Source organism: Amblyomma americanum, chromosome 7 (genome assembly GCF_052857255.1).
Source record: "Amblyomma americanum isolate KBUSLIRL-KWMA chromosome 7, ASM5285725v1, whole genome shotgun sequence".
NCBI classification, from domain to species: domain Eukaryota; kingdom Metazoa; phylum Arthropoda; class Arachnida; order Ixodida; family Ixodidae; genus Amblyomma; species Amblyomma americanum.
This window is the reverse complement of record NC_135503.1, coordinates 39,730,794-39,755,264: the sequence shown is the minus strand read 5'-3', so window position 1 is coordinate 39,755,264 and position 24,471 is coordinate 39,730,794. Positions and strand designations below refer to the sequence as shown.

At 49.0% G+C, this 24,471-nt stretch overlaps 1 protein-coding gene across 2 annotated transcripts; it reads right to left on the bottom strand.

The window, feature by feature from the left end:
* Positions 1-22,636, bottom strand: LOC144097058 (uncharacterized). 2 transcript variants are annotated; one of them, XM_077629845.1, is made up of 7 exons: positions 22,347-22,636; positions 14,576-14,728; positions 12,061-12,213; positions 9,610-9,808; positions 7,225-7,340; positions 6,388-6,696; positions 1-304 (listed from the first exon to the last, which is right to left on the bottom strand). In XM_077629845.1, the coding sequence occupies exons 1-7, from the start codon at positions 22,557-22,559 to the stop codon at positions 71-73; spliced, it is 1,377 nt and encodes a 458-aa protein (XP_077485971.1). In that variant the 5' UTR covers positions 22,560-22,636; the 3' UTR covers positions 1-70. The 2 variants fall into 2 exon arrangements, with proteins under 2 accessions (XP_077485971.1, XP_077485970.1); XM_077629844.1 differs by having other exon boundaries at positions 2-304; positions 14,576-14,734; positions 22,347-22,635.
* Between the last annotated feature and the right edge of the window lie 1,835 nt (positions 22,637-24,471).

The window sequence follows — 24,471 nt, the reverse complement described above, 5'->3', positions numbered from 1 at the left end:
TTTTACTTTGGGACTTCTTTCTCCTTGTTTTTCCCCTGATGCATTTTAATATTTGAAAATCACCAAAACTCTAACTCAACACATCTTCAGTTGTTCTCGTGGTAGGCTCCGGCGACTCCTCAGACTCCTGCCACCTGGAGGCCCGCAGTTCCAGGACGCGCGTCAGAACCTGGCGGACTTCATCTGGGCACTGGGGATGACCGATGGTGTCCCCGACAGAATCCATGACTTTTTTCAAGTATACAGGCGCGATTTTGTAGGCGATCGGCCCCGCCATAGTTAGTGCCCACAGGAAGCAGTTCATCTGCAAAAAGGTGAAAGACGCCTGAAATTATACCGGGCTGCTTCTAGAGTAAGCCATCCATTTCAGTCTTGCTGCAAGAAACTAACTTTTAGCGATGAATTGATCGACCTCACACAAAAATATATGTCGCAAAAGTTTGCGAAGGAAAGAGACAATCAAATCCTCTTTTTACGCCCGCTATACTTTTCTATCGACTTGATTACGACCCCTCTCCCTCCAATCCACTACTCCTTTTTAAGCACATGACACTCACTTACATGCAACCAGACATCACTGCCGTCTACGAAACTCAGAGGATTTTCAATGCGGGGTTACGATATCTACACTCAGCCAAGCATTACACAATGACGCCGCGGCACACAACTAAACACCATGTCCACTATCACTGCCACATTCAACAAAACCATTCAACAGACCCCCTTACACAACACACGACACAAGGAAACTGCAGCCCATCCTGAAATTCAGCCCCATCCCCAGACCACCTGTCATCCAAGCCACGTCACACTGGAAAGGCATGTATACTTCACCTCTCACTTAATACCACTAACTCCCGACCACTCGTGAGACTATTTACCCCGTGTCACCATTCTACCTATATACCACAACATGCGCCCAGAGAGGGATCCCGCATGCCGAGAAGCCACAGCTTGCCACCTCAAGACCCCACCTCATGACCAATATTATAAAGATGCAACAGTCTCCGACTCCAACGCTACAAGTACGTCTATATTTCCACCGCTCAAACCTTCCTCCCACCAGAGAGCCCTCACCGTTCCTGACCCAGCATCACCTGAAACAAGCGATCGCCAAAGCCATCCATCCCCGCCCTTGTCCAACTACCACCATCATAGTGTGCATATTGGCAGTCGAGCGCCAGTGCACTACTTCACCACCAACACTCCCTCTGGACATATACACGCACAGCTAAGCACCTACCTGAGCCAGCACCCACACCTGCACGTCCAGCTAGAAAAGGTCCCCGGTTAGCGAAGAATAGAAGGGAACGAATGGGTTCATTCCTTCTTTCGGGACACGCCCCCAAGCAACCCTTCCCCTCGGTGGGAAGATTACGACCCGGAAGACGAGCGTGCCAAGCAGCGCAAACACAGAAGGTATATCTACGAAAAAAAAATCCTAACTCTCACCACCACCTTCCTCTACTCACCCCACATTCACTCGCCATGAATGCACATACACCAGAAAAGCACAAATTATTTACTTTGTGACCTCTACAAGCACACGTATACAGCCACGCTGGTCGCTAACAATTCACACACATATCGGTCCCGTCCACACGCAAATCAATCGCCGCACTACCTCCAACACAGATCCGCCCCTCCCCGTACCGTATTCGTGGAAGAGCCGGACCGCTCCTCCTGCTGCACTATGCCCAACACTGCGGCCGCAATCGGTGGCTCACTGCAGTCTCATATCTGGTAACGAAACAGCACCGAGCTGCAACCTCAAGCTCCACCCGCCGAAAGCAGCGAAACGGATATGGGAAGCGTATTAAATTTATTTGTCTCCCCCCAGCCATATGTCCCCCTACGCGAGCCAACTCTGAGCATTGTCTTTTAAAGTGGCTTGAAGCCTGATTCCTCTCTGCTAACCCCCCCCCCCCCTTTTTTTTTTCTTCGACTGTCTTACTAGTGTCGTTGGCTCGACTACGAGACTGGCTTGCCGTAGTGCTCCAAATCATGCCCATACTTTGAACCCTTGATCTCTGTTGTTAAAGTCCCCCCTCTCTATGCTCGAGCGCAGAATGGATCAATGGTAGTTTTTTGCAGAACCAAATTACGCGTGAGACGCGAAGATGAGAGACACAACCATTTCTGCTATTCCTAGTTTATTCTTCTTTGACACTTCTGCTGAGCCTTCTGGTACACGAACGCCAAACCACTAAACACGGTACAACGTACAGTCGGCCAAAAAAAAAACTCCCATGACGGTTACTATGTAATGCGAAATTCGGCAATAGCTGCTTAGGCGTTTAGTCACGTGACCCGTGCTGTAGTGGTCACGTGATGCACCCCTGCACTGGCAGGCGGCTGTTCCAAACAGAGCCACCCATAGGCTTATGCGGCCCAGGTTGACCGTGATATAAGGTGAGTGCGTTAATGATCGGTGGGTGCATTAATGATATCATTAACGCCCCCACCTTTTACGCCGACGGCGACGAGAAAGCCAGGGACGGGCGCCTAACAGCAATTGCTGTAAATGTTTCTGGGAAGCGAATGCGTGAAAAAGAAAATACCGACGCCGTCGCACGAGCAAGTCGTCTAAAAAACCTGGAGGGGACACTTAATCTCCGCCTTGAGGTTACGACGCGATAGCGTTAATAGATTAATGCCCCTAAACGCGGAATTGATCATTCTCGACTTTACATTCGAAGCTCACTGGCAGTTTCCATGCCACTCCTGGCGCAGTGGTGCAGCGGTTTAGCGATGCGCCTCTGCACTGCGACGGCAGGTGCTGCCACAGGTGGGGCTTCTGCGACACAGTATGCACTTCCCGAGCAACCTCTCACGAACTGCCACGTGCCACGGTGGGCAGTTTGCTCACAATCCGGTGGGCAGGTTGTGATGACGCCACAAGGTCACGTGACCTATAGGTCCCCACCTAGGTTGCTTCACCGGGGATTTTTCGCTCACATCGCCGACGGTGGTGACGACGGATTTTCTGCAGACCGGGAGCCTCAACGCTGCCGCGTTAATACCGGTACGAGAAGACTCGCTTGCTCTCTATACGCTGTTGCAAACGGCAGGCTACTCGGCCACCAGGCTGCGCGACTTCTTTTACAGCTAAAGCTGTTATACGAAGCCCGCCCAGGCAGATTCGGAGCGTAAGCGGCCAACGTCGTAGACGACTAACATCCGGCCACGTGACCGGCCGGTCACGGGTTCAGTCACACGAAAGTCTCTGCCCCAGCTCAGGTGCTTCAGTATCAATGGCAGATGCCGGGGCTAGCATAAATCTTTTCCTTCCTTTTTATTATTATTTTTAATAAAACCACTACCACCACCACCACCACACGAAAGTCACGCGTCATCACGTGACCATCGCCAGGCATGTAACCGTGTGCCCGCTGCGATCGTTGTGGTAGCCCAGGTTGCCGCAAAGTCTGCAATTCTCTTATGACGTATTCCGATCGGCGATCCCGAGTACGTAGCTCTCCGAATCCACGAAAGAGCAAGATATCTAGTGCGTCTAGGGAACACTCAGTTGTGGTCAAGTTAGAACTCTGGATCTGAACACAAATTGCTTATTCAAACACGCCCCTAGGTTTCGCGTTCGGTCCCGAAAGAAAGCTCCTCCGGATCGCCGAATGGAACATGCCATTAGACTTTACCGTAGATCTTAGGCATAAGCCAGAAGCAGGCAGCAGCAGGGCGACAGCTCTCGCCGAGTTTAGCGCGTAACGCAGCAGAGCGTAAACACTTGACAATTTTTCTTTTTTACAAGCCCGCGCCTCTCGCAAACTTTTGTTGCCCACTGCACACCTATAGGCTCCTCATCTGGTCGTGCCACGACTGCACTCCTTGCCAATGCCAGGCTCTCCTAGGCCGTGAAATGCGTTGAGTGCATTAGATAAAAAAAATTCCGCCTGGTCAGTATGTGGACTTCAAAGTTTTCTTGTGAAACAAGTGCATGGCACTTCCGTTTTGCTTGAATCACGTTACGGTAGTGCGGTTATGAGCTAACAGCCTTCGAGATGTGCTTTTCAGCGCGATAGCGTTAAAGAGCTCGTGCCACAGAAAATCCGGCGTCGCCGTGAGCGAAAAATCCACGAAAAAATCCGCAGATGGGCAACCTAACGGTGGGCCACCCAGGTCACGTGACCTTGCGGCGTCATCACAACCTGTCCACCATACTGTGAGCAAGCTGCCCAACGTAGCAGGTGGCAGTTAAATTAATGGTTGTTCGCTCGGGAAGAGCAACCTGGGTCGCACAAGGCCCACCACTGGCAGCACTTGCCATCGCAGTGGAGTGGCGAGTCGCTTAAGCGCTTCACCACTGCGCCAGGAGTGGTATGGGGACTCCCAGCGATCTATGAATGTTAAGTCGAGAATGAGCAATTCCGCATATACGGTCATTCACCCATTACGCTATCGCATCATACCATTAAGGCGAAGCTTAAGTGTCCCTTCCAAGTTTTTTTTTTTTTTTCACAAAGGAATGTCTAATAGTTTCTCGAAGAAATGTCCTGTGCTGTCAGCAGGTTGCTTCTTTTTTTACATTCTGATCTTCCACTGTGTGAGACTAAAAATTGTATTCATGAAGATCTGAATGTTTTCGTAAGGCAGTGCGAATACTGAAATTTTCAAATAGTACCTGTTTAAAAATTGTCGGAACGAATGGAATACGAGGCTCAAGTTTTCGACTGATATGCACGAAGTTCGAAAAGGGCACGTCTTGGTCTTTATTCGATGGCTGTTTCAAAAAAAATTGGCGGTGGTTTAGCTCTGGTTAAACCTGGAGTGACGCGACAGCTACAGCTGACCAAGTGGAACTTGGTCACGTGACCAACCACGTGATCAGCCATGGCGCCGTGCCGCCGGCAGCTGCTCCGCACCACGTGACAGCGTGGCGGCGCCGCCACGCCGAAGGGTCGAAATGCTACCGTAATGTAGCTATCGCTACAAAAATGGCTCACAGCAAAGCATGCAGCTCACGAGTGGCATGCGCGATCGGCCCCTTGTCATTGGCATAGCAGCGTTCAAGATGCTTATTGATATGACTTCCAAGACTGGGTTACGCGGCAGGAGGATCAGCCAGGCTTAGCAAACTCTACATTCATGCCCGATGTAGGAGGCCATGGCTAACAACCATCGTCTCTCTCAACTCATATATGGCGCTAGTTTGGTCAACATCGTCGGCAGCAGCGACAGGTAATCTTCCTATGTTCATAACGTCAAGGTTGCAGAGGCTGCATAATGACTTCGTGCTGCTGTCCCGCCGGTAGTGATCATGTTGCGTACTACAGTGGCAGGACGTAACACTGTAGCTGTAGCATGGATTATCCTTGGCATGAATTATCATTTAGTACGAATATGCCCATAAGTCCCGAATAATGATACGAATATTCGATTCGTAATCGATTGGGTTCTTTCACCATTCGATTCAGTTTTTGTGTTAAGAGGTGTGCAAACAGTATTTTTACGAAGTTGGGACGAATACGAATAGGGCAGCTTTGCGATCGAATCGAGCATGAATAATGCAACTAGAAACCGAATCGAATATTTTTTACGAATATGCCGTACTTGGGCGAGTATTGCAGGGACAGGGAATGGGGAGACCCAGAGGTCAAGATACTCCTGCTCAGCGCATGCGCAGACACTCAAAGCCCAGTCAAAAAAAAAAAAACGACAGAGTCCCGCCCAAAATACGACAGAAAAAATTCTCGTTTTGTCACGACAATTTTTTTACAGTATTGTAGTAGTTTTTTTTCTTTAAACAGTAGTATTTTTCTGTTCTATCGTAAGACGAAAGACGCCATAATAGAACAGAAAATTCTGAAGTTACTGCAAAAATTTCTGTTGTTACTACTAGTTCATTCTAGACGATAATATGAAAAATCTACTGCAACGACAGAACATTCTCTGCTGTGTTTTTCGAATGGGAGGCGTGAAACATTTATGCAGCAATAAATGAAAAAATTAGCTTTGGTTTAAACTTTCGTTAACCCTTGTGAGAAGCGTAAGCTTCCTTTGCATGGCTACGTACACAAACGCCAGACACACACTGCCGAATGGGTTGTCTGATGAAATGCCCGATGGGGCAGTTGCCACCTGCCAAGGTGGGCAGAGTGTGATGACGTCAGTAGGTCACATGACCTGCCACGTGAGACCTGTCACACGACTGCACTGACGCTGCCCTCTTGTAAACCAAGCCTAGTGAAGCTTTCGCTTCAAAAAAAGAACCTGACTATCTTGTAGGTTGCACGTGACGCCTGACACGTAACTACACTGACGCTGCCCTCTTGTAAACCTAGCCTAGTGAAGCATTCGCTTCAAAAAATAAAAAAAAAACTGTCCATCTTGTGGGTTGAGCGAGCGGACCACCCTTCTTCCCTTCCTCACCTCGGTTTTGACGTTCACGGCATGACTGTGGAGCATCAGCTGGAGGCAGTCGCACAGCAGCAAGGTGAGATGGAACATGGGGGCCAGGGTGAACTCATCTGGCGGGGACCGGTCCCGGCGGGCCAGGGCGACCAGCGTGTGCACGATAAACGCCACGAACGCAGTCCACACGCGCACACGGGGACCCTTCTCGTGGATCAAGTGCAGGTCTACCAAGCGCGTTGCCCGGGGCAGCTTTTCCTCGCGCTCGTTGTACCAGCACCGGCACTCGTCGAGCAGGGTGTAGAGGAAGTCCTGCCCCTGCTGCCTCTGCGGGTAAGAAAGAAGAACGTGGCGGGGAACCATAGAGTACAGCAATGCACGGGCTCGGGCCGGCCCGAAAGCCCGGGTCTGGCCTTGTTTCACCGAGACTGGGCCGTGCCCGAGCTTAAAGTAGCAGGCCTGGACCGAAAGAGGGGTCAGTGCACAGATGGGCTGTGCACGAATTTTTAATCGATAACCGATGGTCCTTAAGGGTTACGGACAAGATTTCAAGAAAAGTCAAGCGTGGCAGGGGGCGGCATAAAGTTAGGTGGGCGGACAAGATTAAGAAGTTTTGCGGGGATACGGTGGCCGAGGCCGGCAAAGGACTTTGTTAATTGGAGAGACGTGGGAGAGGCCTTTGCCCTGCAGTGGACGTAGTCAGGCTGATGATGATGATGTTTGATGCGGCCACTGTCCAAATGCAAGAGACGGTTGTGAGCGGCTGTGCGACGCGAATGCGCATCAAAGAGCCCAAGATGGTGTCTCTCTGCCCAGTGTATACCGCTTCGACAGCACACCGTGAGCACAGCTTACGCCAAAGATGACCGCGCAGATTCCGGCCGCCTTGGATGCGCAGGTGACGTCCCGACTTCCTTTGTCGAGGATAAGCTCGGCCAGCCGGCGCAACTCCTCCTCGGTCATTTCTTGGTCTGCGATAACAGAGATAACAGAGCGATGCATTGTTTTTACTAACGCTCGCAATGATTTGGCGTGGCGCCAGCCTTCAAAAATGTGTGCTTCGAGTTAAACGCCAAGGTGCATTTTACGGAAGGCAATTATCCTCGTTCGAACCATATCAGCGCCGCCACACGGCGGCCAAGGAAAACAACACGGTTCTGTCAAATTTCCACAGCATGGAGTACATGTCAATGTGAAGAACTGAGAACGCTCTGTGGCTTTCCTTCTTAGCCTGTTAGCCGTTCTGCTGCGCTGACGTAGGTGTTAATAACCTAGACTTGTCTGTCCTACCTAATAGGGAGTTAATAACCAAAAACAGGCGAAAGTGAGCGGGAAAGTAACTGGGAAATGCAACGAATATCATGGTTCAGCGAGCTTACGCTGACACAAGCTTACTGTTCAACGATGTTTTTGTATAGACGGCGTCATCATGCCACGCCCTGTTTTTTCGAAAATACCCAGGAGCTCTTCGGCACCCTCTCTTGTGTACAAAGTGTCCATTAGAATAAGCTGTTCGAAACAGCGGGATTCCCAAATTGTACCTCAGGATTTTTTTTTTCCCCGGCATCATTTTTTCTTGAATTTTCGTCTTTTCAACCGCAAAGGAGTTTCATAACAGAATATATTGAAAGATTGTCTGTCATTGCCCTTACGAAGGTAGGTCACCCTGTTGAACCTATTTAGCTCTGAACAGTTGGACCACCGCTCATCGCTTCTATTTATATTACTTTTTTTTTACATAGTGTACATCTCCGGAAGTTTGCTTCCGGCAAAGAGTTGTCCTCCTGCTTGAACAAGCAAAATGCAAGACAGGGGCCATATTATGATGGGTCTCTTTTCCGGGTTCATTGTGTTCCCGCTTTACGGTTGATCAGTTCCGACTTAACAGCACAGCCAGCGAACAACTATGCTTGCTGCCTATCACATCACAAAGGGGCAGACATAGGAAGATTAAAGCAGCACACGAATTGATCGGGGATAGTCATCCCAACAAAATACACACCAAGCGTTCACTTTCTCAACATTACAATGCGAGGGCTTTCAGACGACCCGCACAGAACAATCCACACGCTATTTGTAAGCGTCCCCGACAATGACCAATTATAACGGAGAGGAAAATTTAAATTTTCGAATAAACTATTTTTAGCTCTGCGGAAAACTCAAAGGGGTTAAGAGAGCGAAGACGTACTTCTGCCAAATGATGCACGCAGAATAAAAATAATGCCTGTTACCGCCGCTTCGGGCTTGATAAGGAACGACCGCAAGCGATTAAGTAATTTCTTAATCCCGCATGAAAGACGGCGGTATTGAAGCGACAATTCGGCTCCTAAGTGCTGATGCTGCTGATGCTGTAGTAGGGGTCTTGGTTTTTGCGACGCACAGGCGTCTATAGAGCTGTCATGCACAAACACTGCCCCATCAACAAACCAAAAATTACAGGATTGCGCTTAAGTCTCCTTAAGAGCGCAAATGCGAGAGCCTTTCACTGTCCTCATTTTCCCTTCATTTATAACTTTCTGTTATCGTTGTTTATTTTTTACTTTACTTATTTCGTTGTTTATTTTCACTTTTTTATTTTTTACCTGTTTATTCTTATGTATTTTTACTTCTTGTTTTCGTTTTAATTTCTGGTTTATTCTATTACAAATACAATTCTTACGAACTGTTGCTTAATCAAGTTTTACATTTGTTTTAGTTACCACACAATTTATGATTGACAATTCGTGCGGACAACTTCCTACATCTTTCACCTGCAACTTCCGTCTACAGCTTCTGTCCACGCTACTCATGAGGCAGGAAAGGCTTTCGCCTTAAGACACAAAATTGTCTGTTGTAACCAGCAGGCCCCTTCTACGCAGCTCAAATAAAGCTGACGTGTGAGCAGCTTTCTATATAGCTTGTTTTATCCTTCTCAGGTGTTGGCACTTTGCTGCTGTTGACTTGTTTCGCGGCCTTGTTCTTTGCAACTAAAACTTCGTCGCCTTCGTCGCAGTCTTTTGAGCGGTGAGCGTCCCGTGAGCGTCCGTGTGTCTGCGACCTTGCAAACACCGCACTGCTCTTTCTGCACTTTCGCTGAAAATTCACGCAGCGAGCACGCGTCGAAAGCTTCGGAAAACGTTCGTGTTTTAAGCACGCGACCCGTGTTGCTGCCCAGTCGCACCCGTAAAATTATCGTCCAGTCCCTCCAAAGTGTAAATCAACGACTCACGCTCCCTTTTTCGGCGCTTACGCGATGCGTACCTTGCATGGCCTTCCGGATTAATGTCCAGTAGTCGGCCGTCTCTTGCGGAAGTTCTCCGGAGTCCAGATACAGGTACACTCCGACGCCTTCGTTCGGCACGCCAACAGGGCCCCCGACATCATCATCTTCGTCCGGGTCGACTGCGGCAGCTCCCGTGTATTGAGTGTCGCCGCTGTTTCGTGCTATCTGGCGACGACACTGCGTGTGGTGGAGTCAAAAGCGGTTGCATGTCCGTGGTGGAAGAAGCAGATAAAACGAGGTCAGCAGGTGACGTAGAGACTGATCTTGAAAATGAAGTTGCGCAGTCGTTTGGTTTGGTTTAGTTTATGGGGGTTTAACGTCCCAAAGCGACTCAGGCTATGAGAGACGCCGTAGTGAAGGGCTCCGGGAATTTCGATCACCTGGGGTTCTTTAATGAGCACTGACATCGCACAGTACACGGGCCTCTAGCATTTCGCCTCCATCGAAATTCGACCGCCTTGGCCGGGATCGAACCCGCGTCTTTCGAGTCAGAAACCAAGTGTCATAACCACTGAGCCACCGCGGCGGCCCACATTTAAATAGGTATGTTATTAATGCATCAGGTTCTGCTACATTTCTTGGGATTGTACTAGACACATTTAAAGTTTCACGCTCACGTCAATTCCAAACTTCTGAAATTTTTAGAAATCGCGTATTGATTAGAGCAAGTCATTATTTTAAGCTCCATATTCTTCACTCTCTTTATTAGTGTGTTATACACAGACCACAGACATCTTACTTGCTGCCTATTATTGCAGGGAAATACATACAGCACTCACTTTTCCTGCCTTCGTCACTTTCAAACTCAAGCTACTCATATAATCACTTTTGCCCCTTCCAGATAAACCACTCCACATAGTTACGGTAGCCTAAATATTCTCCCGTAAGACCAATTTCAGCATCAATTAGCAGTAGTTATATATCGCGCTCGTAATAATGCACTCGTGATTAGCTGCATCGGTCTGCCACATCTCCTGAACAGAAATATAAGCAGATTTTCTAAACATAATCTACTTCTTACAAAAGTTCGTAGTAATTATGATAAGCTATTAGTCACCATTGACATCAAATCACCGCGCACCTCACGCGGATGTCATGAATACTTGAAGCATAATTTGCTTTCTGCCTTGTCATAGTGCGCTTTTCCCTGCATTGCGCCTTTATTGCGAAATTACGCCCCTCACTGATCATTTCATTTTTCTGTTACGTTGCATTGTATACTGCCTTCAAGCAACTTTAAAACCCTTTTTACTTTTGTTATTCTGAGCTTAATTCTTTGTTTACACTGTTTTTCGTCCGCGTTGTTAACACACGTCTTTGTAGGTTTCCTGCCCTCTAAACACGAGTACGCCTATATGGGAGTAAAGAGAGCAAGCTATCCTCTAGCACACTCCTTTTTTACTGCTTTCTGTGTAGAGTGTGCACTTTTCAGTTTTACGATTCAGGTCTTGTTTCCTCATTTATGAAGCCTCCTGACCCACTTAACGACCGCCGGTCCCCCTAACGGTTGTTACCTTAGAATCTCCTCGTGTACCATTTACCTCGTGTGTTTTACATGTACGCATCAAGAAAAAACAAAAAACTTCTGAGGGCACTGCTTACGTGGAGGAATCCGAAAGCATGTGTTTTGAGGATAACTCGTCGCCTCTCTTTGCTCCACTTTATCCTCTCAGGAGGATTTCAGAAAAAGGTTCGCTAAATTACTGTAATTAAATCCTCCTTTCAGCTCAATCACACATTTTGGTGTCTCATATTTGGCGCCCATTGCTGCTTTCCCGTCCACATACTATATCGCCGTACAGCCTATCCGGACATCCAGAGACTTTTGCTTCTATTTAACTAATTACTGTATGTAAACTTTTTGTTCAATTAATTATCACTCATCAAACACAGTTCAATCCAATTCAAATTTTATTTCCACTCCTTACATTATTTTTCCACTATTTTGCGTCCACGGTTGTTTGCCCATCCACTCACTATATCGACGTCCGCGCTATATTTCAACGGTTTTTCGACTTTTTTGCCTCTAATTAATTAAATAATCATCCTACCAACACCAAATTTTGTCGCACATCACCCTCACATCATCCTCTATCGAATACAATCACTCGTTCGATCCTGATTGTTCTGAGAACGACACAACGGCTGCCGACACATTTCGCGGACACGACCTCGCCGACATAGCCGAGTAATGCTTTCGCATTAACAAAATTAGTCAAATAATTAGATACGTTTTTTTTAAATAAAGCATCAGAGACAATCAGCGCCTGCGCATACATTTTTCATTCACGAAATGCACACCGGGTACGGACAATCTAGTAATTTTTTTCAGGCCAAAATTGAGCCCTGCGTACTGTTACACCCTGAGTGGACTGTATACCGGAAATCACGATATCTGTATATGAGGATGTCGGAGGAGAAGGTCGTACCTTGTCGAGAGCCTTGTTCATGTAGTAGAGGAAACTGCCTTTGCCAGACGTGCAACGCAAGCCGAGCGATGTTTTTTCGGTAGATGCGTCTCCTGCGACCACCTTCTGAAGTCTCCTCTCCAAGCTCTGAGACAAAGACGGAGCCTGCGTGTGCTGCGGATACGGAGGAAAAAGAAATCAGGAAGGCGAGTCCGGCTATAACCTTGAATCCTAGTAATAAAAAAGTAAAAAGGAGAGAGTCGGTACCGCACGCGATCACGCCACGTGATGGCGTGCGGCGATATCACCGCTGCACAGGCGCATGTGCGGACCGACGCAACAAACAAAAAAATGGCTGAGGTCCAACCCGGCTGAACCTTGTAGGCGAGCGAAAGCAAAGCCGGCGGTATTTTCAGCGAAGAATGGTGTGAAGTCATCACGTCATCACATGACGTCACATCAGGCGATGCAAATCTCAGCCCTAAAGGCCGAAGGTCAAGTAACCACTGGTCATCGGTTACGTAGTTGCTGGTCATTAGCTACGACCACACCATACAGGCGTATCGTGGCTAAGCGCAACGATACACCCAGTCATACATTGCTATTCTCAGGGGGTGCGTGCGTGGTTTGACCTTGGTCGGGCTTCAAGGTCAAACGCGCAAAGCCAGGCGAAACTCGGAGTTGTACCTCGAGTAGTAGAGGCGTCGCTCTAAAGAAAGCAGCTTGGAGCTCACCACTGCAGACGCCGGCACCGTAGGTCGCGCAGATGTACGAGCTAATGCCTACCGACCCCAAAAAGTTAGGAACAGACTCGTAGAGCAAAAATACGCGAAAGGGAACGGTTAATTATAGAGCGCTTGGCTTGCGATCGCTGGCCGCGTGACGTCACGCTCTTTTCTTAGTTTTTTTGGCTCCATGGCTGGGGATAACAACAGCTTCTGACAAGAGGAAGTAAGAAGTAAAACGCAAAGCAGTGGTAACGTCATGACACATCTATTTTCGAAAGGAAACTGGGATGTAAAAATCTTTCGTAGGACGCCCTTTTATCTATCAACGTACATTGAACAGGTTGAATCTTAACGGAACATTCCATAATCAATGATGACGGGCTTTTACTGGTCAAGGAACGAATTCAAAACACGAGGCATGCCATGATGGCCGACTGAGAGCAACTTCTATCAGCTGGGTTTACTCAGCGCCCTGAGAAATCAGCATACGAACGTAAATTCGATTTAATGCGATAGCATTAGACATCCCCATCCGAGAAAAAAAAAGCCGGCGGCGTGTCTCCTAAAAATCGCCGAATGGTCGAGGTGCGACGTCACAACGCCGTCATCAGACCACGTTACCACGTGTGACGTCACAGTGAGGTCACTGGAGGAGAAGAGTCGTTACTTTCAGTATGGGCATCGACAGCTACTAAGCCTACGGCATACCCAATACATCATGTAATCTGGTGTCCTGTGAATATTTTCGTACTTAGCCTTCATAAAGGTGTGCTGCCAAGAGCACACTGCAGTCACGCAAATCTTACGGCATTCAAATGCTATATGATAACTAACGCACTAACGCCGGCTATGTGTGTGTCCTTCGGTGCTACGCCTGCGTGCTGCCGCACGTGTCCTCTAATGTAGTATAATAATGCTATGCGTAAGCTGTATAACTACTTCTGAAGCGATTCGTCTGCAAAAGCAAGAGCTTTCACGAGCCAAAACGATGCACAAAAGAAACAAAAAAATAGCTGACAGGATAATTGTGCTAAAAAAATTAACTGGCTTGGTTTATGGGGGTTTAACGGCCCAAAGCGACTCAAGCTATGAGGGACGCCGTGGTGAAGGGCTCCGGAAATTTCGACCACCTGAGGATATTTAACGTGCACCGACATCGCACAGCACACGGGCGCCTCAGCGTTCCGCCTCCATCGAAACACAGTCGCCGCGGTCGGGTTAGAACCCGCGATCTCCGGATCAGTAGCCGAGCGCTCTAACCACTGAGCCGCCGCGGCAGGTATCGCCTGTCTCACATATCTCGGTGGACACCCGAAACGCGCCCGTAAGGGAAGAAAAATGAGATAAAGTTGGTTTTAAAGAAAGGAAATGACGCCTGTCTCACATTGCGCCATTTCCCTTCCCCCCCCCCAAAAAAAAACAATTTTTTTTTTTTCAGTTTGGCTTTCTGAAATTATTCGCAGGGTTTGCGCGTCGTTTGGAACCAGATTTGGTTCCGTATCTTCGCGTACAACGAGCAATAATACGGTTGTAAATATCACCGAAGCTATATTAAATATATACTGTCTTGTGGGAGCGCCTTTAATGTCCTTTCAAAGAAAGAAAGATGTTTAACAAGTTAAAAAATGTCGACTGCTGTGTGTGTGTCAATATGGCTACCTAGGGAAACTGCCAGTCTCTCGACGACCAACGTAGCCAGGGAGATGCAGCTTTTTGCTTTCGGCCAGGGTTAACCAGAGCTAAACCACAAGCAATTTTTCGACGGATTCTATGCATAAGAAGCTGTTTAAAGCAGAAAGAGATCTTACCTCCTCCTCAAGTGCGTTGTCCACTGGCATGTGCTCGCCGTGACCCTGGTTAAGCGCTTGATTCGGGTTCGGCATGTCCTCGGCTGCCACGTCCCCTCCGCCCTTCTCTTGTCCATGAATCTGCTTCCAGGGGCTCTTGACCAAAGACGAACCCTGGGTCTGATCAACAAAGTAGCGGTTGCTGATGATTGAAAACTCCAGTACAACGAACTGTGGCACCGTCCTGGTATTTCTGTAAGATGGGAAATTCACACGGCCCGTCGCGGTGGCTCAGTGGTTAGGGCGCACAGCTACTGATCCGGAGTGCCCGGGTTCGAACCCGACCGCGGCGGCCGCGTTTACATGGAGGCGAAACGCAAAGGCGCCCGTGTGCTGTGCGATGTTAGTGCACGTTAAAGATCCCCGGGTGGTCGAAATTAATCCGGAGCCCTCCACTATGGCGACTCTTCCTTTCCCCCTTCTCGTCCCTTCTTTAGTCCTTCCCGCACAGCGCGGTTCAGGTGTCTGCCGAGATGTGAGACAGACACAGCGCCATTTCCTTTCCCCAAAAACCAATTTTCAATGTACGTTAAAGATCCCCAGGTGGTCGAAATTATTCCAGAGCCCTCCACTACGGCACCACTTTCTTCCTTTATTCTTTCACTCCCTCGTTTATCCCTTCCCTTACGGCGCGGTTCAGGTGTCCAACGATATATGAGACAGATACTGCGTCATTTCCTCTCTCCAAAAACCAATTTTCAATGTACGTTAAAGATCCCCAGGTGGTCGAAATTATTCCAGAGCCCTCCACTACGGCACCATTTTCTTCCTTTCTTTTTTCACTCTCTCCTTTATCCCTTCCCTTACGGCGCGGTTCAGGTGTCGAACGATATATGACAGAAACTGCGCCATTTCCTCTACCAAAAAAACCAATTTTCATGTCGATCTGAGAGCAATTGCGGCCTTTCCTTTCGTCGAAAACGTTTCCTTTCTTCAAAAAACATGCTGTCGCGAGGTTGAGGTATCCACCGAGATGTCGAGATTGAGAGCAACTGCGCCCTTTCCTTTCGTCAAAAAACAATGTGGCTCCAATCCACGCTATGAAGGTGGTTGCACAGCGAAGCTGTAAAACGAAACCTAATTACCCATTGCGACCTCACTTGAAAATTCTGAAACGTGGCTCTGCAAAGAGTGAAACCAGAGACCAGTGAAATGTACTTGAGCTGTATGCTGTATGCCTGATTTGAAAGGGGATATGCTGTTTAAATTGTTTTGTTTTTTTTTGAGGAAAGGAAATGGCGCAGTATCCCTCTCACATATCGACGTACACCTGAACCGCGCTGTAAGGGAAGGAATAAAGGAGGGAGTGAAAGAAGAAAGGAAGAGGCGCCATAGTGGAGGGGTTCGGAATAATTTCGACCACCTGGGGTTCTTTAACGTGCACTGACATCGCACATTAAAGATCCCCAGGTGGTCGCTGCGTTGAATCTTTAGCCTGGCGTTTTTTGCTTACAACGACACGAAAATCTGATGATGGCCTTGCTCTGTTACGCCAGGATACAGGTAGCGAGGGTGTATTGGTTTGTTCGTGGAAGGTTGTGGCCAAGTATTGCACCAGGGTGGCCAAATCCTACCATAGTCCTCCATAAAGTAAACAATCAGGAAAGTCTTCAGGCAAGGCGACACGATATCGCCAATGCTATTCACCGCCTGTTTACAGGAGGTATTCCGAAGCCTGAATTGGGAACAGTTGGGGATTACCCGCCGCGGAGGCTCAGTGGTTAGGGCGCTCGACTACTGATCCGGAGTTCCCGGGTTCGAACCCGACCGCGGCGGCTGCGTTTTTATGGAGGAAAAACGCTAAGGCGCCCGTGTGCTGTGCGATGTCAGTGCACGCTAAAGATCCCCAGGTGGTCGAAATTATTCCGGAGCCCTCCACTACGGCACTTCTCTCCGTTTCTTCTTTCACTCCCTCCTTTATCCCTTCCCTTACGGCGCGGTTCAGGTGTCCAACGATATACGAGACAGATACTGCGCCATTTCCTTCCCCCCCCCCCAAAGAAGAAAAACCAATTATTAGTTGGGGATAAGAATTAATGGAGAATACCTAAATAATCCACGATTCGCTGATGACATTGCCTTGCTGAGTCACTCAGGAGAACTGCAAATCATTATCAATAAGTTATACAAAGCAGTACGGTGGGTCTAAAAATTAACATGCAGAAAACCAAAGCAATGTTCCACAATCTAGCATGGGAACAGCAGTTCACAATTGGCAGTGAGGTGCTGGAAGTGGTAAAGGAATTGGCTACTTAGGGCATATAGTGACAGCTGATCCGGATCATTAGAGAAAAATAACTAGAAGGATAAAAATAGGGTGGAGCGCATATGGCAGGTTCCCTCAGATCATGAATAGCAGGTTACCGTTATCCCTCAAGAGAAAAGTGTACACAGCTGTATCTTACCGGTACTCACCTACAGGGCAGAAGCGTGGAGGCTAACGAAAAGGGTTCAGCTTAAGTTAAGGACAACGCAGCGAGCCTTGGAAAGAAAAATGATAGGTGCAACGTTAAGAGACCGGAAGCGGGCAGAGTGGGTGAGGGAACAAACGCGTGTTAATGACATCGTGGTCGAAATCAAGAGGAAGAAATGGGCTTTGGCAGAGCATGTAATGCGAAGGCAAGATAACGGCTGGTCCTTAAGGGTAACGGAGTGGATTCCAAGAGAAGGCAAGCGTAGCAGGGGCGGCAGAAGGTTAGGTGGGCGGATGAGATTAGGAAGTTTGCAGGCATAGGGTGGGCGCAGGCTGCAAATGTCAGGGTTAATCGAAGAGACATGGAGGCCTTTGCCTTGCAGTGGGTGTAGTCAGGATGATGATGATGATGATGATGTGATGATGATGATACGTAGCGAAAGCTGCGGCGGTGGCATCTGGTTTGGAACAGTTATTATATGAAAGCCGCGCATTCACTACAAGCGCCTTTATTCATGATTAAACCTGGAGCCCTCGGGGCGGAGTGGTAGCGTCTCCGACTAAAACGCCAAAGGCCATGGTTCGGTTCCCAGCCTCGACACAGGGTTTCTTCTATTCAGTAAGAGTGCGGGGGCTTCAGTGGCTCCCGCCACCGACCACGTGGTGCGGTACAGCTGCCGGCGGCGCCACGCCGTGGTTGGTCACGTGGTGCGGAGCGACCATGGTGCGACCACGACCTCTTTCTTCCTCTCTTCTTTCAGTCCCTCCTTTATCCCTCCCCTTACGGCGCGGTTCAGGTGTCCGCCGATATGTGAGACAGATACTGCGCCATTTCCTTTCCCCCCAAAAAAAGACAATTTTCATTTTCATTTTCCATTAAAATTGGTTGTACCCTCCCATTTCTTTGGTAGACAACTAAAACCCTATGGCTTGTGGTATATAAATAAAACCGCAATTCAATAACAAGAAAACTTTGTATACATGCAATTACCAATTTAAGGGTTACCACATCGCCCTGCAAGCAGAATTCTAGGCTCACCTTGGCCTCCCAAGTAATAATAATAATAATTGGTTTTTTTGGGGAAAGGAAATGGCGCAGTATCTGTCTCATATATCGTTGGACACCTGAACCATGTCGTAAGAGAAGGGATAAAGGAGGGAGTGAAAGAAGAAAGGAATAGGTGCCGTAGTAGAGGGCTCCTGAATAATTTCGACCACCTGGGGATCTTTAACGTGCACTGACATCGCACAGCACACGGGCGCCTTAGCTTTATTCCTCCATAAAAACGCAGCCGCCGCGGTCGGGTTCGAACCCGGGAACTCCGGATCAGTAGCCGAGCGCCCTAACCACTGAGCCACCGCGGCGGGTGACCATCCGAAAGAAGCAAATTCCGTTTGGGACGTATCTTGAGGGAATGTAACTCGACAAAGGGTAGACGTTCATCGCAATTTCTTTGTTAGATGGTGCTAGGCGTCAATCGCTCCGCTAGGCGGCGTGCATGCACGCGTAGCCGAGCATGACGGCATTCCATATAGTTTCTTACTATTAATTAACTAGAGGGAAAGCTGGCGGCGTTGCACCTCAGCCACGATAGGCGCTCAAAGCATCATGGGGTGATGAGCTACTTGGTGCGGGACAGTCGATTTTTTTTTTCGGGAACAGAGAGTGGCGCTACTGAAATGTCCCGTTCCGTCCACAGCGCAGACGACTTTGGCGCAAACTTAGCGCGCAAAAGCTACAGTAGCGAAAACGCAACAGCACACGGTGCCAATGAAAGGTTTCTGGTTTCCGAAGTGCCATTAAAAAACCTCTTAAAGTGTTCAAGCAACAACATTTTTTCTGCAAACATATTTATTTTTAAAAGTGCTCCTGTTAAGCACGAAATGTTGGCTTTTGTTGTCTGCAATACTTGGCCAATAGGAGAGCCAGCCATAGCTTATTTTGGGCAAACTTTAGATTAACATGCTTTTCTACTCGTTTGTTGCAATTTATAGACAGGATATTGAATGTTAGCGTACTCTTGATTGTGAAACAACGTTTATTTTTTTTCCAAAAGTTGTAGTTCTGCAGTCGCTAGCTCTCCGCCCCATGATGCTTAGAGCGCCCATGGTGGCTGAAGCGGTCTCCAGGAAGCTCCATGCAAACTCCCATAGGCAGGGCGCCAGCTTTCCCTCTAGTTAATACTAAGAAGCTCTGTGTGGAAATCAACCCCGTTTCAAAGGGGACGCTCTTAAGTTCCATCCTACCATCCGTAATGAGCCGACTCCCTCGCGAGCTCCCCTCAGATGCGCTCGCTTCGCCGATACGTTCACTACCACAGTGTGCTTGAAGGACATGGATGATCCCAAACCATCGACATCTTACGCCGTGGCAGAAAATAATAATAATAATAATAATAATTGGTTTTGGGGGAAAGGAAATGGCGCAGTATCTGTCTCAAATATCGTTGGACACCTGAACCGCGCCGTAAGGGAAGGGATAAAGGAGGGAGTGAAAGAAGAAGGGAAGAATAGGTGCCGTAGTGGAGGGCTCCGGAATAATTTCGACCACCTGGGGATCTTTATAACGTGCACTGACATCCCACAGCACACGGGCGCCTTAGCGTTTTTCCTCCATAAAAACGCAGCCGCCGCGGTCGGGTTCGAACCGGGAACTCCGGATCAGTAGCCGAGCGCTCTAACCACTGAGCCACCGCGGCGGGGCAGAAGAAGATCTGGGAAATCAAATCCAAGATATCAGACCTACTCGTACACTTCCAAGAACGCCGAACGGCCGAAACCTCCCTTTAATCTCATTCATATCAATTCAAGTAAACCAAACAGCTAATAATACCCCTGTCACACGGGCAGCGCCAAGGCCTTTGAGAATCAGGTCCTTCTATCCAAAGGCGTAAGGAGTGCAGCTACACGGCACAAATATTGCGCCTTTGTCGCTAAGGGCCTTGGAGGCGAAGGCGCCCGTCAGAGACCTTTAAAGCCCAAAGGCGCGGCATTCGAGAACGTGCCATCGCAGTGCCGCCCAACGTCAAAAAGTAAAAGCAAAAAAAAATAGATGCAGCCAACAATGTTTGAAAACATATTCTAAAGTAAAGTACGAAAGGTGTGTCTGGCTTTGCTTTTTGTACTGGTGTTTATATTTTATGCACAGATTTCAAGACAGTGAAAGTGTTGCAGCGACACCGAATTCCCCTGGTGTCCAAGGCAATACCCAAAACTTTCTGCTGCTGATGAGAGTAGCTGTTGTAGTTCTTTTAAGGAAGCAATTAGAATAAAAAATTGTCTGAGCTAAACGAATGAACAGAATTTCCCACTTTAATTTCAAAACACTCACTTCAAACGCCTCGACCACAGCAGCGGGTGCTAAGCCTCAACGGCTGTTCCACATTTGGGCTGCACCGTGTAGCTGCGTCGCTGCTCCTTTAAGCTTTCGCTCCTTTGGTGAAAAAAGGTGCCTTCGCTGGAAATGCCTTCGAGGAATGCCGTGTGACAGGGTTACTTCAACGTCTTCCAGACGGTGGAGGCCTTTTTTACCGCTGGATGAATCCTGACAGCGGATTGGAAAGTTCCCGGGCGCATTTACAATGTTCAAAAGCTTGCGTAACAGGGATTTTTTTTAAAGGAAAGTAAAAGGCGCTGTAATTGTCGCACATAACTCGGTGGACACCTGAACCGCGCCGTAAGGGGAGAAATGTGGGAGTGAAAGAAGGAAGAGAGAATGAGGTGCCGTAGTGGAGGGCTCCATTTCGACCCCCTGGGAATATTTGACGTGCAGTGACATTGTACAGCACACGGGCGCCTTTCGCGTTTAGCCTCCCCGCGACAGCCGCGGTCGAGATCGCACCCATAATCCCAATCATCCAACCAACCAAGCCACCAAACCCAGGTACGCTGACTCAGTAGCCGAGCGCACTCACTGAGCCACCGCGGCGGGTAACAGCGTCTTTCGTGGCGCTCCGATAATAATAATAATAATAGGTTGTTGGGGAAATGAAATGGCGCTGTATCTGTCTCATATATCGTTGGACACCTGAACCGCGCCGTAAGGGAAGGGATAAGGGAGGGAGTGAAAGAATAAAGGAAGAAAGAAAGAGGTGCCGTAGTGGGGGGCTCCGGAATAATTTCGACCACCTGGGGATCTTTAATGCGCACTGACATCGCACAGCACACGGGCGCCTTAGGCGTTTTTCCTCCATAAAAACGCAGCCGCCGCGGTCGGGTTCGAACCCGGGAACTCCGGATCAGTAGTCGAGCGCCCTAACCACTGAGCCACCGCGACGGGTTACGCTCCGATATGGGCCCAGACGCCGCATTGTGGGGAGCCGTTCCCTGCCCCTCGTATGACCAGGGACCCCGCAACGTGAAGGGGAGGGACCCCCGAACATTTTTCCAGAAGGGGCAGCGCCCCCCCCCCCCCCCTACCTCACCACCCCATTCTCCAACTGCTAGCACTTTGATGAGATTTCTGACAATTGAAACACTTCAGTTCTAACGTCTCTCTTAAGGCAAATCACAGTGGGGCTGAGCTACTTGGCTTCGTAGCCAGGTGGAAAGCATTCCGTATATGAGTAACCTAAACCAGTCATGTCCCAACAGAAGTCGACTGCCTGACCCGTGTACATGATCATGATTAGCAGATTTTTTTAAAAAAATCTATGCACAAACTTTTGTAATCCAATTGATCACTCCTCGTGCGTAAAGCTTCCCATTTCAATTCGTTTCATATTGCCGTGAATCTTTGCACCGTTTATTCGTTGGCACTCGAAACTGCCGGCACTCGAAACTGCCGGCACACGGCTTTATCATTTTGTTCTGTAATGCGAGACGCGACCATACTTATCTCCATTGATCGTGGCCACGTGCAAATGCTTCCACATTTTTCCAGATTGTAGCAGTTGCTTTTGGTTCTTTATCTAGAAGGTTCCTTGCCAGCTTTAAACTGAGCGCGGCCAAGAACTGCAGACATTCATTTCGATGACCGCCGAGCACGCTTGTGGCAATCGCCGCCGCCGAGTCATTCAGTTCTTAGTGGGCGCGAGTCAGCCGCTTAGTTTCTTTTGGAAGCCCTTTCGCTGTCTTCCTGACTGCTACAGTGTCGTCACCACAACGTGACAGTTTGCATCAACCTCTGAACATCAAAAAATAAAACTAAAATTTATTATGTAAATGAGCATTAAATAAATAAAATAAGCTCGAAGCCTTAACCCCCCCCCCTCCCGGCTGTGTAAAAAAAGTTCCCGAGTCCCTGCGCATGACCCATCTGACTGAACGCGTCCGTTTCTCAAAAGAATCGAATGTGTGCGGGGCGAAAGTAGGTCCTACCTCGTGCAGGCGAGATTGTCCTTCCGCGTCTTCCGGTTGCGCTGAGGCGTTCGATGACAAGCCGATTGTATCCGCTGCAGCACTGGGCAGCTTGGGTCTAACTGTTCGTCTCGGCTTGGGCCAAGCTGCCACGGCTAGCGCCCGTCGAGCCCCCACAGCGCCGTTGACGGCACTGGTCCCATGCTGCTCGCGATTGCTTGCGTCTGGCTGCATACCTTACACTTGTCAAACAAACACGGCAGCAACGACAGCTGTTCGCTGCCGCACAACCAGCAATGGTAGTCGCCGAACGTAATCTGGCAATCGCAACCGATTGCAGCGACACTAGCGTTTGGATGCGAAACGTGACCGATAACGCGTTTCAGTTTCTCCTGAAGCAGCTTCGCAAATCGGCGCGTGTGTGCGCTGTGCCGGAAGGCGGCGTCGTGGGCGCGGTGGCGGATTCTGGATACTAATGGCGCGTTCATTTTGGACATTCGGCGGCGAGAGCAAGTGAAATCCGCGGCCGCCGAAAAGCAGCCTCGTTCACACTTCCCGGCCACCGCGTCGCCGCTTGTCGTCTGTGTGTCGTCTGTTCACGGCGTTCACAGATATGGCATGAGGTTAATCGATGCTGTCTACGTACAAAAACCGTATGCACGCTTACGTACGCTAAATGCAGCTATTTTGCCAGACGTTACGCCGTTTCTAACATCCTCACTTTTAAACGATAAGATTAGCCTAGTGTCGGCATCTGGTGGTCAGGAGGGGAACCATTGTTGTCAACAAATTGACTACCCTCTTAAGGCTCATTCACACTTGAGAGTCGCAGAGGTCGCGCAACCAGCAGTCGCCTGCGACTGCACCGCAGTTCGACAACACCGATGTTCACACTTGCAAGGGCGACCTGCGGGTCGCCTTCTCGTTCGAATCTCGTTTGAAATGAGAACTCTTGGGAATGACGCCGTTCGCGCGCTTTCGAGAGTTTCGTCTGCTTTGGCCGCGTCTCCTGCGCTCGCGCTAGGCCCTCGAAAGTGCTCTGATCCCTCGATATTAGCAATGTAGTACTGCGACGACCTGAGCGAAGAGGAGGATGTAGCGGCAATGTGCACCGCGGTCGTACAAGCGGCCTGCCAGCCAGCCTGGATGCCGGCCGCTAGCGTCAGAAAAATACGCTAGTATGTTGTTTGTTCCCGTGGGAAGTCGAAATTTAAAAATGAATCAGTTTTTAGGATCGATGGCCAATACCGAGCTGCTGGATACAAGCAAATTTCTTCTCATAGCCGCTTTGCTGCTGTTGCCCATAGCGGCTCGATCGCCTGGCGTCTGCTTTGTCCGCTGCTGAAGGCGTCTCGGAAATCGAGCATATTTTTATATTACCATGAGACGGGGTTCACAATAAAGCCGTGACGAAAGCAGTATCTTGGTTACAGCGCTGGTCAGTTCCGAAACGCCCTCAGCTGCGGCATCGACATGAATCCGGTTAGGCTTAGCGACGACTACGGCAGCCAAGCAGTTCGTCGTTCGGCGCACCTGCGAGCGGCGTCGTTGCCGAAAGCTCGTCTCGCTTGCTGATTGGTTCAGTGGTTTGCGACTCGCAGTCGCGGGGCTTCAAAATCGAGCAGCGAGCGACTAGCCCGAGACTGTCGATTTTAAACCAACGCAACCGTTTGCGACTGTCGCTTTTCGACCAAAACAGTCGTGCGACCTCTGTGACTCAAGTGTGAATGGCCCTTAAGCCTAAAAGGGGAGGAATCGTCACCCAAAATAAAAAATAAAGCACATTTATCACTCACACGTTTTCTGATGAGCGAGATGAGACGAAGCGAGAGACCGCTGGCTCTTTTATGGCCAGTGAACGCGCTGAAGAAGGCAGTAACAGCGACGAATTCAGTCCGAAGCGAGGCATCCAGCATCGAAGGGCGCCGTCATGTTTGTGGCCGCGAGAGTCCAACTTCGTACTCGCATTCCTATTGGCCGATGAGAATCGGCATAATTTTTTTCCGGCGGCAGAATTCGGTCCTGGAGCGATCCTGCTTTCCGCTGGGTATTTCGGCGGAATCTTCCGCGGCAGCGGATTCCGCTCGCTCTCGCCGCCGAATGTTCAAGTGTGTGAAACATATTGACTAGCGCAAACACAGACAGG